General features: G+C 41.5%; 1 protein-coding gene across 3 annotated transcripts in view; it reads left to right on the top strand.

Moving 5' to 3' along the window:
• The window catches only part of mtr (5-methyltetrahydrofolate-homocysteine methyltransferase), a 57,906-nt gene that overhangs the window by 15,216 nt on the left and 22,773 nt on the right, over positions 1-19,917 (top strand). For 2 of the 3 annotated variants that reach the window (XM_067988713.1, XM_067988712.1), the window contains exons 9-20: positions 1,276-1,376; positions 2,608-2,669; positions 4,262-4,329; positions 6,733-6,812; positions 9,483-9,595; positions 10,603-10,743; positions 10,936-11,121; positions 12,918-13,097; positions 16,285-16,401; positions 16,700-16,840; positions 18,290-18,379; positions 18,570-18,722. In XM_067988713.1, coding sequence (XP_067844814.1) covers positions 1,276-1,376; positions 2,608-2,669; positions 4,262-4,329; positions 6,733-6,812; positions 9,483-9,595; positions 10,603-10,743; positions 10,936-11,121; positions 12,918-13,097; positions 16,285-16,401; positions 16,700-16,840; positions 18,290-18,379; positions 18,570-18,722 — 1,432 coding nt within the window. Of the gene's footprint in view, positions 1-1,275; positions 1,377-2,607; positions 2,670-4,261; positions 4,330-6,732; positions 6,813-9,482; positions 9,596-10,602; positions 10,744-10,935; positions 11,122-12,917; positions 13,098-16,284; positions 16,402-16,699; positions 16,841-18,289; positions 18,380-18,569; positions 18,723-19,917 lie in introns of those variants that run through there. The other variant, XM_067988714.1, reaches the window with a different exon arrangement.

The following is a 19,917-nucleotide window of genomic DNA, read 5'->3' as shown; positions in this document are numbered from 1 at the left end:
GTTTGGCCACGTGTGAAGCTAAAAGACGACCCACATTTGCTTTGCATCTCACATCTTCTTTCTCTGCATTTTGCTGTTTCTCATGAAACAGATACTTCTGAAATGGTTACTGTGAAGCAGTTCATCATTACTGCTGGTGCAATCTTCAAGCTTGTAAACAGAATGAAAAATGAGTATGATATTTGTGAAGGAAAATAAAGACTTGCATTTATGTAGCATTTTTCATGACCTCAGGATGTCCCAAAACACTTTACAGCCAGTGAAGTACTTTTGAAGTGTTGTCACTGTTGTAAGGTAGGAAACGTGGCAGCCAATTTGCGCACAGCAAGGTCCCACAAACAGCAATATGATAATGAGCAGATAATCTTTTTTTAGTGATGTTGGTTGAGGGATAAATATTAGCCAGGACACTGGGGAGAACACACCTGCTCTTCTTCGAAATACTTCCATGGGATCTTTCATGCCCACCTGAGAGGGCAGATGGTTTAATGTCTCATCCAAAAGACGGCACCTCCGGCAGTGCAGCACTCCCTCAGTACCGCACTGGGAGTGTCAGCCTAGATTCTGTGCTCAAGTCTGTGGAGGGGGACTTGAACCCACAACCTTCTGACTCAGAGGTGAGAGTGCTACCCACTGAGCCATGGCTGATGCCATGGAATGTAGCCTGCCAATTGTAGTGGTCCCCACGAGATGGTTCCATTTGTGTTTAGATGCAGTGACAATTCAAAAGACATGGAATGCTTCAATACGCCTTTTAGATAAATCAGAGATTCGCAGCAGAGAAAGTCCCTTCTTTGAAAACACTAAAAGCTACTCGAGAATTCAGAAAAATTCTGCAGACACCACTGGAATTTATAATCAAAACTCTTGACTGTTGCATCAGATGCCAACGCTGCTGGAATCCTATCCTTCCTGTCAAGGCCCAAAGTTCATGAATACTGATGTTCATCACCTCCTGGTGATTAAAGTCTCAGCTGAACTTAAGACAACAGAGAAGAATTGCACAAATTCCATTATTGTTATTATCTGTGCAGTCGACGCTGCTGAGGGAGTTCCAGTCTTTTGTTGGGAGCTGCCTATGTGCAAAATTCAATTACATTTTTTCATGATCTCCCTCTTTGTGGCTCATGGCAAAGACAAAGCAAAACTAGAAAGTCAATTCCACAGCTAACTGGGTATGCCCGTTGCAGGCAATGAGGTCATTGCTCTTTTTCGCAGCTCCTGATGAAACTATGAACAGTTTATCGCATAGTAATATGGTATGTTTTCTTTTAGCATAGGATTAAATTGTGCTCTAGGAGCTGTGGAAATGAGGCCGTTCATAGAAGCCATTGGCAAATGCACAACTGCCTATGTTTTATGCTACCCTAATGCAGGTTAGTACTTCACGTTTTGTCGACAGTATGAGAAATCTGTACGAAAGAAGCAGGATAGCATTTAGTAAACTATAAATGATTTAATGGCAAACATGCACGGTATGTAGCTTCAAATCATTGGTGGGTATTTACATTGTGAATTCCTCACGAATTTCATATAATTTTTGCATTGTTCAGAAAAATCCTGTGGTCATCCATTTGCGAAAGCCATCTGTAAATCCTCAGGTGACTCATTATTCAGTGAGTAATGGCCCATACAACTAGGGAGCTTCCAAATTTGATTCCTGGCTTGTGCCGAGTTAGCTGATCTCAGCTGGGTTAGCAATTGGGGTGCTAAAATTGTCTTCAGCATCCCTGTGATGGAGGGAGGAAAATTGACGAAGGCTCCTGCTCATCGTTGAGGCTTTGACAAAATAACGGCCACTTGGACAAGGCACAGGAAGAAAGAACTTGCATTTATATAGTTCTTTATCACATCCTTAGACATTCCTAAAACATTTTACAACCAGTAGCTTACTTTTTAAGTGCAGTCACTTGCTTTGTAGACGAATGTTACAGCCAATTTGTGCACAACCATGTACCACAAACAGCAAATTAATGCTGTTTTTGATTGTGTTGAGGGAGGAATGTTGACCAGAACAGTGGGGAAAAACCCCAGCTCTTGCTTGAATAGCGCCATGGGACCTGTTACATCCACCTGAGCAGCACGCAGTGACTTGGTTTAATATTTCATTTAGAAGATGGCACCTCTGGCAATGCACTCCCCCAGTGCTGTACTGAAACGTCAGCCTAGATTATATGCTCCTCAAGTCAGTAATGGGGCATGAATCCATAAGATGCCAGAGAGTGACTAGTGCCTGTGGAACCCTACCAGAGCAATGAACTAATCCCCTCAGGAGGGAAGGGATGGGAAGAAAATTGGTTGTGGGGGAAGTTATGTATGGAGCTGTTACATGAGAGCAACATAAGATCCTTTCTAGTTCACAGAACCTGAATCTTTGTTAAATTTTCCTTTTTTCCCATTCTAAGCCTCCTGGCAATAACTAGTACTCCACTATGTCTATGGAGAAATACTGTAAATGGAGGCTTTTAGAAAAATAGAACTTGAAAGAAAGGCACCTATCAATGATGGTATTTCCCATTCAGCTAACTAAATAATAGAAAAATCCAGCTCAAGATTTATTTTGTTAAAAGTCTAACGTATATCCATTGCATTTTTTTTAATCGTTAGGCCTTCCCAACACATTTGGAGACTATGATGAAACCCCTGAAGTCACTGCCAAACACCTGAAGGTACTGTTCGTCACCTGAAGTCTAACCTCCAAATGTAGTCACTTATATTTACTTGCATGTTCCAAGTCCCCCCTCCACAATTTTAGTCCCTTTTCTCAGATGGGGTACGGTGAGATGGACCAGGGCAGCCTAATTGGCTATTCTTCATGTATGAGCCTAAATAGTTAGCAGGATATGTGATTATTGGGCTGTATCGTAGCTGAAAGCAATCTTGTCTTCACCACATCTCCTTTCTAACAGTGGATGCTGATCAAAAGTGGAAATCTTAGCTGATTTAATTTCCCCTCAATTTTCCCACTTCTTTTCTAACCTAACGGTAATGTGACCCTGGTGATCAGCTAACTCAGTACAGACTAAGAATTCAGCTGTTCCTGGTCTGTATGGCTGTAACCTGTCCAGTTATTGTAGCACTGTTAATACCACTTTAATACTTGTAAATATATATTTATTATGATAACAAAACTCTTTACACTGGAAATTCCTGCAATTGATGAAGGTTGTGCATACGGGGCTCTGACAATTCCTTAACTCACTCAGTATCGTTCCTAGTGAGACTTGCAGGCGTTTTTTTTGGGACGGAACCATGTGACTGCTGTCTGAACAGGATAGTCTAAAAGAATTTCCTCTTATGTGCAGGCTCTAATACGTCCAATTCCTTAGGCACTGCACCTGAGGAAGGAGCCAAGGTGGCTATCTAGCCAATAGGTTCCTGCACCTCCTCACCTGTGTACTGTGACTTGTCCAATGCGATCTCCTCAACCTCACTATCTACATCCTTAGGGCTGTTTATAGTTATGTTGGCGTTTATGAAATTGGTGAGAATAATGCAGGTTGCTGTGAGGGTGCTGGCTTACTCAGGGCGACTGGAGTTGCAGGCAGGCAGTCTCTCTAGGTCTACAAAAACATACATGTTATAATGTAGGCTGTAAGAGACACCATCAAACAGTGCTTGCATTGAAATACACCCGTGTGTGATGGCTTTGTGGTCAAGTGTATGCCTGAGAGTGAGTAAGGAGGAGGACAAGACATAACAAAAGCAGGATGGTACTAGCCTGGAGCTTGGGGCGAGGCCTCTGGTTTCACCTTCCCCAATTCCCTCTGTGCTCTTTTAGCCAATAATATCCAATGTGTCCTCCTTAAAGGGAGTTATGGCTTTACATTTGTGGCCCTTTCTTTATTTTGTCCCTATTTCTTTCCATTATATGCTATCTTGTCCTGCATACAGAAAAGTAGTCTTGAGATGATGTGAATGAACAGAGCATATACAGTGATACACAAGTGCCCATTATGCAGCAGCATCCTGTGTATCAGTTAAACAACATGCATCATGCATTTAGGTTGTGTTAGAAGGGCTTGCTGCATGAAGCCCCTTTAAGATTTAAGTGTGAGAGCTGTTTATATTGTAAGTTGCAGCTTTTGTTTACATCGAGTTACATCAAATCCACAACACAGAAACTGGCCATGCAAGTGCAGGCAGCAGAAGCCTCTTGATTTACGTGTATTCGTTCATTGTTCAGTAGTAATTTTAGTGAAGACAGTTGGAGCTTTAATTGTAGGTCTGGTTGTTCATCATGATGGGTCTTGTTTTGCAGGAATTCGCCATGGATGGGCTAGTGAACATTGTTGGAGGTTGCTGTGGAACAACTCCAGCTCACATCCGGTAATTTTTGACTTCCATGATTTGCTGAAAACTTTTTAAAATACTATTTTTATGATCATGAACTGCATAGTTGCGATGCAAATTACTCTGGGTGGGAACTCGTTTCTATTTAATCCACTTTTACGTGGGGCAGAAAATAAAGCAGAATCGTGGACGGATCTCTGAGGCAATGTAGTAATGCAGCATGTAAATAGTCTGACTAACTCTGCTGCAGGTCGATTAAGCAAAAGTCAATATCACTGATTTTCCACACAGTACATTCCTGGTCCTGGACTTGCTGAGCAGAGACAGAACTGGTGCTTTTGCACAGAGCAGAATAGAATGTCACCCAGGTTGCTCTTTATAAGCATCATGACCTGGAAACAAGCCACCTGCCATCCTCTCAGTTGGGACATGATACTGGAATGCACTGCTTGAAATGGTAGTGGAAGCAGATTCAATAGTAACTTTCAAAAGGGAATTGGAATAATAGTTGAATTGGAGAAAATTTCAGGTCAATGGGGAAAGAGCAGAGAAAAGGGACTAATTGGATAGCTCTTTCAAAGAGCTGGCATAGGCACGATGGGCCGAATGGCCGCCTCCTGTGCTGTACCTACTATGATCATAGAATCATAGAAGTTTACAACACGGAAACAGGCCCTTCGGCCCAACATGTCCACGTCGCCCAGTTTATACCACTAAGCTAGTCCCAATTGCCTGCACTTGGCCCATATCCCTCTATACCCATCTTACCCATGTAACTGTCCAAATGCTTTTTAAAAGACAAAATTGTACCCGCCTCTACTACTGCCTCTGGCAGCTCGTTCCAGACACTCACCACCCTTTGAGTGAAAAAATTGCCCCTCTGGACCCTTTTGTATCTCTCCCCTCTCACCTTAAATCTATGCCCCCTCGTTATAGACTCCCCTACCTTTGGGAAAAGATTTTGACTATCTACCTTATCTAGGCCCCTCATTATTTTATAGACTTCTATAAGATCACCCCTAAACCTCCTATTCTCCAGGGAAAAAAGTCTCAGTCTATCCAACCTCTCCCTATAAGTCAAACCATCAAGTCCCGGTAGCATCCTTGTAAATCTTTTCTGCACTCTTTCCAGTTTAATAATATCCTTTCTATAATAGGGTGACCAGAACTGTACACAGTATTCCAAGTGTGGCCTTACTAATGTCTTGTACAACTTCAACAAGACATCCCAACTCCTGTATTCAATGTTCTGACCAATGAAACCAAGCATGCTGAATGCCTTCTTCACCACCCTATCCACCTGTGACTCCACTTTCAAGGAGCTATGAACCTGTACTCCTAGATCTCTTTGTTCTATAACTCTCCCCAACGCCCTACCATTAACGGAGTAGGTCCTGGCTGGATTCGATCTACCAAAATGAATCACCTCACATTTATCTAAATTAAACTCCATCTGCCATTCATCGGCCCACTGGCCCAATTTATCAAGATCCCGTTGCAATCCTAGATAACCTTCTTCACTGTCCACAATGCCACCAATCTTGGTGTCATCTGCAAACTTACTAACCATGCCTCCTAAATTCTCATCCAAATCATTAATATAAATAACAAATAACAGCGGACCCAGCACCGATCCCTGAGGCACACCGCTGGTCACAGGCCTCCAGTTTGAAAAACAACCCTCTACAACCACCCTCTGTCTTCTGCCGTCAATCCAATTTTGTATCCAATTGGCTACCTCACCTTGGATCCCGTGAGATCTAACCTTATGTAACAACCTACCATGCGGTACCTTGTCAAAGGCTTTGCTAAAGTCCATGTAGACCACGTCTACTGCACAGCCCTCATCTATCTTCTTGGTTACCCCTTCAAAAAACTCAATCAAATTTGTGAGACATGATTTTCCTCTCACAAAACCATGCTGACTGTTCCTAATCAGTCCCTGCCTCTCCAAATGCCCGTAGATCCTGTCTCTCAGAATACCCTCTAACATCTTACCCACTACAGATGTCAGGCTCACCGGTCTGTAGTTCCCAGGCTTTTCCCTGCCGCCCTTCTTAAACAACGGCACAACATTTGCTACCCTCCAATCTTCAGGCACCTCACCTGTAGCTGTCGATGATTCAAATATCTCTGCTAGGGGACCCGCAATTTCCTCCCTAACCTCCCATAACGTCCTGGGATACATTTCATCAGGTCCCGGAGATTTATCAACCTTGATGCGCGTTAAGACTTCCAGCACCTCCCTCTCTGATGTTCGCAGGGAAGGTTTAAGTATGTGTGATGCTAGAAAAAAATACAGATTGTTAACTCCCTGTCTTCCACACTGTTTAAGTATCTTGATTTAGTCTTTGCTGCATCCATGTATTAGTTTTAAGTATATAATTATGCATTATTCTGATTATTTAATAAATATTTTGCATTTTGTTGTATTTTTAGGGCAATAGCAGAAGCAGTCCAAAACTGTAGACCTAGAATTCCTCCTCCTTTTGTATTTGGAGACTTCATGTTACTGTCAGGTAAACAGACAAAAAAAGTTAGTCTGCTCATACCTAAATACTGATCTATCTGTGCCCCATTCAATTTGTGCTCTTCCTGGAGAGACAGGTATACACTCGGGTCAACGTTTTGCTTTGGCTGGATGAAGAACTAGACCAATTCAGAAAACCCAAAATTGGTATTAAGTTTCAGTTTTGGAGATGAAGCTTGCCTTCAGATAGCAGTTAATGAATATCAGTTAATGAAATGTCACCAAAATTGTACAAATAGTGTTTCAATTGCTTTGTTCTGTAAAACCTATGACCGATTTTACCCTCTTTTAAAAGGGGTTATTTACAGTCATAAACATCAAATTGAGAAACTTTACAAGGAAAATGATGAGGGACAAGACAAACTGAACATCAAACTGAATTAAGCCAATAAGTGCTTGTAAGTTTGTCTTAATAGTAATGCACAGCATCCAATTTAATGCATAATATTGGCTGAGAAATTGTATCATGCATTGAAAATTGTTGCAGAATTGTTTTCATTAATAGTAACGTAATGTTTTGGCTTGGTGAAGACCATTGGTCCATCTAGGCTGCCCTTCCAAATCTCCTATCAGGCTCCTTATTCTGATTCTAGAACTGAGCCCCGTGTCCCCTTTCCTAAGAGGAACTGATTCAGTCCTTTTGTAAATCTTGTCATGCTTTGGTAATCTGTTCTACGTTTCCATCATCCTCTTCCTAAATTTCCTATTTTCTTTTGGCACCCTTCATTTAACCTGTGTTCCTTCATCCTTGAATCCTGTGCCTGACAGAACAACCATCTTGGATCTAAAAATTCCCTACTAGTAAAAATCTTAAAGACATCTATCGAGTTCCGCCCCTCCACTCCCTACGCCCCCAGCTCATTCTGCTCCTCTCCAGCAAGTAAAGTCCCAGGGTAGACAATCTTCTTGACTCAGCCCTCTAAGTTTAGGTATGGCCCTTGTAATCCTCCTCTGGATACGTCCCAATAATTCTACAACTTTTCTGTAATGTGGAGACCAAAACTTAATGCAGTGGTCCAGATGCAGTCACACCAAAGCCAGGTATAACTTCGTCACCTCCTTAGGCTTATGTCCCAGCTTTAGCTATACATCCCAACATTTTATTTTGTTTCTTCACTGCCGGCAAACAGTGAACTGACAGTTTCAATGACTTATCTGGATTTCTTTCCTACTATGTCACTTCAAACACTTGGACATTTCATATATAACAGACATTCTGCTTAATCTCACGACTTTACACTTTTCCAATAATACAATTAAGAAAAGCACAACACATTTTTTCTTGTAAACAATCAATTCAAAGGAAATTGTGGTTTTATATTTAAACATGTTTTCTAAGTTAAAATATTTTTTTTTAAAAAAGAATTAGAACTACCTCACACCTGAAGAAAGTATTCATGTCATACTTTTTTATACACTTGCTTAATTCTACCTTTCCTGAAGGAGCTGACCCCTTGCTGGGGTACTATTCATGGGTGCTGGGTGCATCTGGCACTTCAACCAAATTGCCAATTTTCACGTGAGCCTTGACTGGGAGTGTTGAGAGATTATTCCACAGTGGTGGAGGAACGAGGGCTTCACAGCCAAGTCCAATCCTGTCCTCTCTTGCCATGCGTGCATTTTCAGCAGGGATTGCTGGATAGCAATTAGGAGCAGTAATCCTGTCTGACTTCTCCTTAACCCAGAGGTGCTGAGGCCAATTGTAGTGCCCCTGCCACCACCCTGCTGAGATTAGCGAGCTCATCACAGGTTGAGGATTGAACCTGAGATCTTCTAAATTATATAGCCTGATTACTCACTAAGCCGTTGGAGGAGTTTTACTCTTAAAATTCCCTTTTGCTGCAGATTTACCACTCCATGCACCACTCTTCATGGTGCTCTGTAACTGTCTACCAGAAGATGCATGGAGTCATCTTGGTAAAGTTGCCTTGTGATTTTAGTCCTTAATGAGAAACCTCTGACAGCTCTTTCTCTCTTTCCCACCCCCGCCCCCCACCAAAGATTATGAGAAGATGTCATGGAAGTAAAATCTACCCATGGCAATCTGTACTTCAGAATAAGAAATCCATGTATTGTTTGTAATCAACCACAAGAATGATTAGTTTGGAATTTTCACATTGTTCATCACTATTATTGCTGATTTCTCCAAGGAAATAGTTGATGCTTTCGAATATAATGCACTTGTACAGTGCCTTTATAATATTGAAATCTCTCACATAGATATGATATAGGCAAATATGGCAGAGATTCTGCATCAGCAACATTCCACATTTCACAAATAACAATGAGACGAATGACCTGTTAATCGTTTTTTTTTGGTGCTATTGGTTCAGGAAAATGGAAGAACTCTCTGCCTTTGAATACTGCATGGGATCTTTAACGTCCACGGAACAGGCAGACAGCACTTCTGATAATGCAACACTCTACCTGTTACGCTGGAATGTCAGCCTAGATTATGTGCTGAAGTCATAGTATGGGGCTTGAATCCACAAACTCCAGACCTAAAGGCGAGAGTGCTATCAACAGTGTCGATCTAACACAAATTGGTCGCACATTTAGCAGTTATGAAGCAAATGCATTAAATTGTGATGTGCATTTGATTCACGTTATACTGCATGCCAAGTAGCCATAGCAGTTATTACTTTTGTGTTTTACTTAGGTCTTGAACCTTTCAGAGTTGGACCTTACACCAACTTTGTCAACATTGGAGAACGTTGTAATGTGGCAGGATCCAGAAAGTTTGCGAAACTTATTATGGCAGGTAATTATGAGGTAAAGTGCAGTTTTATCTCTCATTGCAGTGAATATTGAGATTATTTTTACAATACACATGTTGTACAGTTTCTGTAACTCCATAGTGCCTCAAAAACTGGGAAAAGTCAAATGCTTGGAAATCAAAATCTTTATGCCAAGAGGGAGAAAGTTTGTGTGCAAATCTCACTTTGGGCTAGTATATGGATTAGGGTTATATCTTTATATCCCAGATATTGTAGGAGGGAGAGGTATTGTATCTGCATACATCTGGTGGTCCAGTGGCAGGCAAATGTCCTATAGTGGTAGCAAGGATTTAAAAATACTGTCTGAATTTGTATGATTGCTTTCAATGCTTTTATTATGTATACTGCAGGCACCAATTTCAGATCAGTATCTACAGTTTGTGCTGAGATCAGTCACATATATACACAGATATGCTTGGACGGATGCACATTGCTCTGCTCCCCAAGTGGCTAATTTTTAATGTTATGTCAGTGTTAGAAGGGGCATTTGCTTTTTCCTAATGGTTAAAACGTCGCAAAGTAAGTGCCCAGGAGCTCCAGTATATTGCCTGGGTACTTTTAAAATGTGATGAAGTCATACTGCAGCTTGTGCAAACTCAGTGCAATATGAGACAGCCTCCTGGAGCACATCTTGCACTACTTGGCTTTAGTGCGCACATACTGGATATGATTTCTGAGCTCTGCTACTGCTTTCATGGCAATGTGCTCCTAAAATTACGTTGCATCGCTGCAAAAGTGGCAATGTGACTGAACTCGATGATTACAATTTTTATGACCATATTGCTCTGAATCATCCTCAGTAAGAGGAAAATAATTTTTTTAAAAAACATAATGTAGTAAATGTGTGGTACTTGGGAAGAAAATTTGCCACTTTGCACAGAACTAAATCATCAGCACTTCTTAGTTGATTGAAAGTGGGCTGTGGGTTGATATTTGTTATTTTCTGCATGATGTTGAAGATTAATTAATAGCTGTTTCACTGTCATTTGATGCTAATTGTAGGAAGCCTTGAACATAGCAAAAACCCAAGTAAAAATGGGAGCCCAAATCCTGGACATCAACATGGATGATGGAATGTTAGACGGCAAGAGCGCTATGACCAGATTTTGTAACCTTGTATCAACAGAACCAGATATTGCTAAGGTTAGTACCGTAATTGCCAAAAGGCAGTGTACACTCTAGAGATCCATTATAGCAAAAACATAATGAAAGAAAGACCGGCGGTTGACCAGGATCTCTACTTGCACAGTGTTAATAAAAGCTTGTAAATCGAACTTACTGTTAAATTAAACAACTTGGGTCATCAGCAAGTACTTATTTGTTCTTCCCATGAAGGTCCCAGTGTGTATAGATTCTTCCAATTTCACTGTGATTGAAGCGGGGTTGAAGTGTTGCCAGGGCAAGTGCGTTGTGAATAGTATCAGCTTGAAGGAAGGTGAGGAAGACTTTCTGGAGAAGGCACGAATCATTAAACGCTTTGGAGCTGCTGTTGTAATAATGGCATTTGATGAGAGAGGGCAGGTAAGAAAGTTGGATAAAACAGCAACAGATGGTTTTGGTTCCTTGCTGCATTCTCCAACAATCCTTGCATCTAATTTAATGTTATTAATTTACATTGAGTTGTAATTATCACTCAGTTTTACTTTTATTTTCTACTGTATTACCCTCTTGCAGGAGGGCAAGAAGTTGATGAACTACTTCATGGCATCATCAATTTATCAATCCTACTTTATGGTTCCAAAAGGAGTCTGTTCAGAATCCCATTTCCAATGTTCAGGAGCTCAATACAGGGATTCAAGAGGGATGATTTTAACCCCCAAGAACAGGTGGGTTGGGGGCGGGTGGGAGTTGAAAATAGTTGTTTTTTGCGTCGTGACCGCAACCCGGCTTTATTTCCGGGTTTAACGTCGGCGAGCAAAAGTACAAGCTTCCCACTGGGAATGCAAAGTCTGAAAATTTTGTGGTTGCGACCCAAAAGAACAACTATATTCAACTCCCACCCGCCCCCAACCCACCTGTTCTTGAGGGTTAAAATCACCCCCTAGGAGTCAAAATAGAGCAAAAATTTGTGCGGAAATTATGTTCTGCCCCTGATGTCAGTGAAACGCTTTGTTATTGGGATACAAAGTTATACTAAATAGGCTGATGACATCTAGTGGCAAAACCGCATTACTGCACCAAACTCTGACAAAGACTAGTTGCTCGATTTTAGACACTCATGGGTAAAATTTTCGGAAACCTTGGACTACCAGGGGTTGGGGTGGGGGGGGTAGCTCGGGTGCAGTGAGCTGTTTCTCATAAGATGGAGGGTTTACTGCTCAAGATTTTCCATCATCAGCTGCAGTTGGTGGTGTGGGGGTCTTGCAAAATATAGTGCCACAGTTCGTTTCCTTCAGAATGTTGGTCATCAATTGGATATGTGGCTAGCTGTAACAGGGCATATTGCGTCATGGCCAGAAATCCAAGTGTGACTCTTCTGGGAGTCATCCTTGACTCCAGTTGCAACCCTTTACCACTATTGTCAACTGACATGGAATTACATAGCACAGAAACAGGCCATTTGGCCCAGCAGGTCCATGCTGGTGTTTATGCTCCACACGAGCCTCTTTTTTTATTCGTTCATGGGATGTGGGCGACGCTGGCGAGGCCGGCATTTATTGCCCATCCCTAATTGCCCTTGAGAAGGTGGTGGTGAGCCACCTTCTTGAACTGCTGCAGTCCGTGTGGTGACGGTTCTCCCACAGTGCTGTTAGGAAGGGAGTTCCAGGATTTTGACCCAGCGACGATGAAGGAACGGCGATATATTTCCAAGTCGGGATGGTGTGTGACTTGGAGGGGAACGTGCAGATGGTGTTGTTCCCATGAACAATGAATGTGTCAGACATGAAATGCAAGTTAGCATCTTGACAATGAAGCTGCCACAATTTTTAAATAATAAATGTTGCAATTTCCAAAGTCATAATTCTAAGCTCTGGAATTCCCTCCCAAAACCTCTCTGCCTCTCTACCTCTCTCTCCTCCTTTAAGACGCTCTTTAAAACCTACCCTTTGACCAGGCTTTTGGTTACCTATCCTTATATCTCCTATGTGGCTCGGTGTCAAATTTTGTTTGACAATCGCTTCTGTGAAACTTTGGGAAGTTTTATTGCGTTAAAGGCGCTCTGTAAATGCATGTTGTTGTCACAGTGAGATCACGTTCAAAAATTGCGGTGTGGTAAAGGAATTATTGTAAATTTAATATATCTTGATTAATTGTAGAGTATTTACAGATTAGACAAAGTGAATTCATAGTACTGAAATTTGTGTTGTCTTGTTTAGGCAACTGAGACTCAACCTAAAGTGGAAGTGTGTACCAGAGCCTATAACCTGCTTGTGAACAATGTCAAATTTAACCCTAATGATATAATATTTGATCCAAATATACTGACTATTGGAACTGGAATGGAGGAGCATGGTCTTTATGCTGAGAACTTTATCAAAGCCACTTCAATTATAAAGGTAAGTGCATATGATCCACTTAAAAACAACAGTGAGGAGCTGAAGTCAGGGCATAAGGAAATGGAGCTACTGAATAGTCACTTTACCTCTGTCTTTACAGAGGATGGAGATCAGAGATCAGATTTCTAGGGAAGGCAGCATGTGAATAACAATGAAAATAATTATTAAAAAAGGACAGCTGCTCTTAAAGTGGACAAAAGCACCTGTTCCAGACAACCCACCCTGATGAGTTTTAAAGCAAATTGGAATAGAAATTATTGAAGCTATAGCTGGCATTTTTAAACATTTGCAAGATTCAGGAGAGATCCCCAATGATTAAAAAGTTAAAAACCTAACTTTATTATTATTTTAAAAGGACCACAGATGTAAAAAAGATGTTTTTAGGCATTTTCTGGACCATTCAGGTCATTCTTTTTAGGGTTTTTTCTGCTGACACTTAAAGCTTTCACGAACCCTTGCATCAGTTGTCATCAATTAGTTTTTAACCACAGCAAAATCTGGGCACCAGACACCACATAAACCTTTTTGCCAAAATGACTTGGACTTGCGGGTCTAGATTTATGATTGGATGAAAATTGTGACTGAGGTGAGATCTGTCCTATTTCAGCAGCTGCTCCACTCAATAAAACCTGGCAATCAAGTGGAAGAGGCCATGAAAAAATAAGTGAAAAATTGTTCTTGTGGGGACAGAAGGAAGAGGAGTGCTCTCCTGGGCTCCAGAAGAATAACGTAGGCTTCCTGGCCCACCACGATCGGCCCTCTCCCGACCTACCTCCCTGCTAGCTGGGTCACCTCCATGCTGCCCCCCCACCGCCGGGCCATACGATATTGCGCTGGCCTGGACCCATTTGGGATGTGCAGCTCGCCGGCAGCATGTTAACGAGGCCTCCCGCTGGATGGATTGGGCAGTCGGTCCATGCACTCCACCGGCCGGACAGCCAGCTGCCCAATAGTTAAAATTGCCCTTGAAAACATTTTATGTGAAATTTTAGTCAATTTAAACTCGTTTCTGTTAACTGCTGTCCACAAACAGCTTATTCTGCCCTTTGTGAGACAGTTTGTGTGTGTTTTGAGTGAATTTACACACCATTTTCACTGGAAGTGCTACGTATTAATGGCAGATTTAAACTGGCTTCTGTTAGCTGCTGTTCCTGTTCCAGTTTCTTTGGTCTTGATTAAACTATAAGTAGAAGCAAATGAACTGGACCTGTCCGGTGTATAGGTGCTGGTTTTAAATGATGGCCAGCTTCTGTTCATATTTATCATTTGAAGGCAGACCCCCATTGGGATAAAAACCAATTTCATTAAGTCCCCAGACAATGATTACATGTTTGCCAGAGTGAGAAAGAGATTTGACCATCATCTTTATGATGAGAAAGGCTTCTTTTGGTATCAAGGCCATGAGATTGCTGCTTATCTTTAGTTCACTTGGAAACCTTGGCCAAGGTTTTTCCAATCATAAACACCGACAGTAACTCCTTAAATTGAATGGGCTACCATCGGTGTTACAATCATAAATCTAGACCCGCATGTCCAAGTCACTTTGGCAAAAAGGTTTATGTGTTGTCTGATGCCCAGATTTTGCTGTGGTTAAAAACTAATTGATGACAACTGATGCAAGGGTTCGTGAAAGCTCTAAGTGTCAGCAGAAAAAACCCTAAAAAGAATGACCTGAATGGCCCAGAAAATGCCTAAAAACATTTTTTTACATCTATGGTACTTTATAAAGGTCGTCCTGCCCCAAGGTCGGCCGGAGGTCATCCTCTCACCAGGATTCCTGGCTGTGCTGGACCTTGGCTTCCAGTGTGCCTGCAAGCTGCAAAATGGAGCAGTGCTCTTCCAGCTATCTCTGCCTTGTTTTGGCAACAGCTGGGTTTTTGAAATCTAGCACTGGATTTATTGGCTCCATCTCCAGCCCACTAAACACACTGTGCCAGTTTAGCGCATCTGGTAGCATTAATAGCATGAAAAGCTGGCCAATTAAAATACTGAGATTGAAACAGAGCTTTGTACTGATGTCATTGCCTTGTGCATATGGTCTCCATATTCCCAAATGGCAATCTCTGCATGCCCAAAAAAATGGTAATTGTGAGATAAAATAAGTGGCGGATGACACATAAAGGTTAGTATAATGTAGGTTTTACAACACTGGATTTTTTTTCACAGAAAAATAAAAGTGCTTGAAATGGCCTAATTTAAGTTCTTTGTTGGTTTTGTTGTGGGAAATTTATGAGCGGAGGCCTAACCCTTCCCCAAAGGGAGGGAGAGCAAATCAGTTAGCTGGGGCTGTATATACCCTAGACATTTGTTATACAGTAGTATTGCTGGAGGCCTAAGTGCTGAGCTCTGAAAGGTGCCTGGTGCAGAAGGAATGACGCAGCATGGACAATTGTACAGTAACTGACAAACCCTAAAGACTGATTTTCTATTTCTTCGATAAGTTACAAACAATTTGCTACTTTGTCAAATGTACAAATTAGGCAATGACTGTACTTTGAACTGTTCATTCTGACAGTGCTCTATCTTTTATTGACAACGGTAGCACTTTTATATTGTACTGACAGGAATAATGTTTGGTAGTGTTCCATCAATGTGAATTATGTTTGAACGCTGATTAATATTTGAGGGAATGACCTCTGAACGAAGTCATTAAAGGAAAACTTCACCTTTCACTCTCTTTGTTCAAACAAAGTGAGTCAACACAGATAATACGCAAGAATTAACTATTTCAATATGTGCTTGCAACATTGGCTTTGCTCAGGTGATAACTGTGTCTATTTTCAGTATGTGAACTGTACCAAGTAACCATTTTGATTAGCTTAAGTGTCCCATTTTAGTCTTAGTTTCATTGTTTTCTCTCTCTCTTTTCTTCCTTTATGGAGGAAACTGGTGATCTATACACGCCATACTTTCCAATCTCTGAACAAGTGGATTGCATCTATCCCTGATACTTCCATCCATTCCATCGTATCATCTAACCTTCCTTGCCTTCCTCTTGATCTATACTTTTAACTTTCTCCAGACAGTAACACTCTAATGACATTCCTCATGATTCACAAATAATGTACTCACAGTGTGTCATCCTTTTCATTATAATCAGCCTCATCACTTCTCTTCTGGTGGTTCACAGACTCTATCATTAGTCTTTGTTTTTTTTTACATTGACCTTTTGTCCTTTTTGTAATAGGGAAAACTATCTGGAGTCAGAGTAAGTGGAGGTCTCTCTAATTTGTCCTTTTCATTTCGAGGAATGGAGGCGATCCGTGAAGCCATGCATGGCGTGTTCCTTTACCATGCTATAAAGGTAGAAAATTAATATTTTCAGATGATACCCTTTCAAGTACATTAAGCGAAGCATTATCAATTTCATCAGTGCAGATAGTAATATCAACAGTAACCATCTCTAAAGATAAAGTATGGTTGGAGTTAGAACTTCAGTGACAGTTAATGTACCTGTGATTAATATATAGTATAGGCCAGTACCTGACCCATACAATATCTGAATGGATAGCAGTTCAGTGTACTTGTTGACTTTTATTTCATTATAGCAATTTCTCACTCCACATCTGTTGCAACACCTGTAATAAGTCTCCTCTCCTTAGGCTGGGATGGATATGGGAATTGTGAATGCAGGAAATCTGCCTGTTTATGACGACATAGATAAAGAACTTCTAGAGCTGTGTGAGAATTTGATCTGGAACAAAGACCCCGAAGCCACAGAGAAAATGCTGCGTTATGCACAGGTAAGTACATTGAACAAGAACATTATTAATTTGTTGAGATGATATACACTGGGAGCTGGTGGTTTGTGGCAAATAAACCATTGAATGATGCTGGCTGCAATGAAAGTGGTTTGTCTTCCACGAATCGCCAATCTGTGACGTGCATTTTGGTGTCGTTATTATAATAATAAAGTATACAACAGCAACTTGCATTTATATAGCGCCTTTAACTTAGAAAAACATCCAAAGGCACTTCACAGAAGCTTAATCAGACCAAAATTGACACAGATCCAAAGAAGATGATATATGGGGTGATTACTAGATTGGTTAAAGAGGTGAGTTTTAAGGAGGGACTTAAAGGAGGAGAGAGAGGCGGATAGGTTTAGGGAGGGAATTAGAGTTTAGGGCCTAGGCAGCTGAAGGCACGGCCACCAATGGTGGGGCACAAGGAGTGGGGGATGCGTAAGAGGCAGAGTTCTTGGAGGATTGTAGGGCTGGAGGAGGTTACAGAGGAAGGGAGGGGTGAAGCCATGAAGGAATTTGAACTCGAGGATGAGAATTTGAAAGTTAAAGCAACGTAGGTCAGCATGGACAGGGATGATGGGTGAGTAAAGTTATTTGGAGCAGAGTGAAAAAAATCCCAGCCGCATTTGACACGTGTCTCTCCAGGTCCCATCAAAGCGCCAAGCTGGCTGTTCAGTCAGCAGCATTCTGGAATATTGGCTTAGGCATCAGAGTGTGGAGCTTATTGTAGAGAATTGATTTGGTTCCAATCTTCCATTGGCAGATGTGTCATCTTGGATTAACTCAACCCCAAAGAGACCCTGCTTTTAAAAGAAACAGATTATAATTGAAACTGTTCTAACAGTAATTACTATGCCAATAACAAATGAGTTTGTAAAGATTTGCATATGTTAGGCTGAGTATAAGTAGGTTTGAAACTAATTAGGTTTCTTGGGAAGTTTATTTTCTGAGTGAAACCATTGTATGTTTTTTTAAATTTATATTGAAAATGTGATATAATGTATAAACCAGCAGACTTTAAACCCTGCTTATGGTTTTCTAACATTGTTAAAATATCCAGTAACTCTCTCTACTTGATTATATTAAATAACCTCCTGAAATCAATGGTAAGTCAAAATCACTGTGTAACTAGTTATTAGATTTGGAGAACCAAAATCTCCTTAGAAGGGGCTCAGTAGCTACAATGCTAGTGCTTAATTTCCAACACTGGAACAAATTTGTATCCCATTGCTGATCAATGTTGTGTTTTACCAGTTTGCCTCTTGAGAAATTCAATCTAGGACCTACCCAGCCTTTCTGAATTAATGAGAGTTACGTCCTAATTCCTACCTGGGGTACATTTAATTTTGCCCAACAAAATCTTAAATATATCCAGAAAAATCATCTGTTGATGCTGATTTACCATTGGTCTTGACAACCTGTACTGTGGCTCTTTGTTGTTTTCAGAATCATGCCAAGGGTGGGAAAAAAGTGATACATACTGATGAATGGAGGAATGATACAGTTGAGGAACGCCTAGAGTATGCCCTAATTAAGGTAAATGATCGAATGTGCGTGGAATTGTGCCTTGCTGGCCTTCTCGATTGTCCGTGAAATGCTTTGGGACGTCCTGTTGTCAGGAAAGGTGCTAAATAAATGAAAGTCCTTTCTTTCTTATCTACATCTTATTTGTGTCTTTTCTATTTGTCTTTGCTACATGTGTTCAAATCCTGTCACTGTTCTTCAGGGTATAGAAAAATATGTAGTAGAAGATACAGCAGAAGCAAGAAACAATCAGAAGAAGTACCCTAGGCCTCTGCATATAATCGAAGGACCTCTGATGAATGGAATGAAAGTTGTGGGGGAATTATTTGGAACAGGAAAGATGTTCCTTCCACAGGTAAGACTTGAATAAACTACCTTGCTATGTAAAGAGAAAAAATATATTTATGACACCAAATGACTTGTACTTTTTAAATATTTAATCTTGGGATGCTCCACCTGGCCTCAACGTCTCTGGGTTAGGGAAGGAAACAATCAACCAAGGTTCCCACTCCTGTTCACTATTCAGTGAGTCCTGCTTGAAGTGTGAGTGGGTAGAGGACAAGATCAAGCTTGGTTCTAATGGCCCTCACATGAAGAACGATGATTTGGCTAAGATACCAAAGGATGCCAGTGTCCATGGAACAATACCCCAGCAGAAGTCACTGACTTTAGACAACGAGGAGATGAGAAAATTAGCGAAAATAAAAGCATGATCCTGCATCTCATACAGAGATGAATTTTGAACAGTTGACCGTTATTTTGTTTAGATACCATGTTTGTTTGCAATTGTAAACATTTTCCTAAATAGTTCCTTCCGCTTTTCCGTCTTTTTTTCTTAAAGTAGTCGAGTCAAAATTCGTGAGCAGTAGACTCCATTTTAGCTGGGAGCTGGGAACCCAGCCCGTCTTTAGATATTCGCGTAGGGGATCCAGAAGCCAAATGAGTGCGTCGCAATCTGCGATCGCAGCTCAATTGAAGGTGAGTATTTGTGCTTCCGGTTTCCCACGTGCCAGGCAGCCAGATTGACTGGCTGGCTGCTTGTCAGGAGGGAAAGGAGCCACGAATCAGAGCGGGGAGGGAAGAGAGAGACCGTGGGCCCTATATGAAATCGGAGGGGTGGGGAACGTGGACGACATCGGGTGGGCCTGGGATAAGATCAGGAGGGGTGTCCAGCATCGGAAGATCGGGGGGGTCCAGCAAGGGAGAGGTGGGGTGGGGGGGGGAGTCGAGCATCGGGGTGGAGGGGGGGGGGGGTCGGCTGATCGTGGGGTCATGTCGTGCCAGGTGAGCTTGTTGGGCCTGGAAGAAGCACTCCTACTCCTCCGGGCCCACAAGCGGTGCAGTAAAGGCACTCACCTCATGGATCCGGCCCTTCCCGCCTGCTTTCACCTGAAATCAGAAGCGATGGGAAACCCGAACAGGTAAAGCTAAAGTTGTTTTACTTTTGTAATACACAAAAAATTAAGTACCTCAACTATTTCAATGAGGTACATTGCCCCTTTAAGTAATGGCCTGCTGGCTTTAAGTGAGGGCGGGACTTCCGGGTGTCT

This window comes from Heptranchias perlo, chromosome 8 (assembly GCF_035084215.1).
Source record: "Heptranchias perlo isolate sHepPer1 chromosome 8, sHepPer1.hap1, whole genome shotgun sequence".
NCBI classification, from domain to species: Eukaryota; Metazoa; Chordata; class Chondrichthyes; order Hexanchiformes; family Hexanchidae; genus Heptranchias; species Heptranchias perlo.
This window is presented reverse-complemented; position numbering and strand designations above follow the sequence as displayed.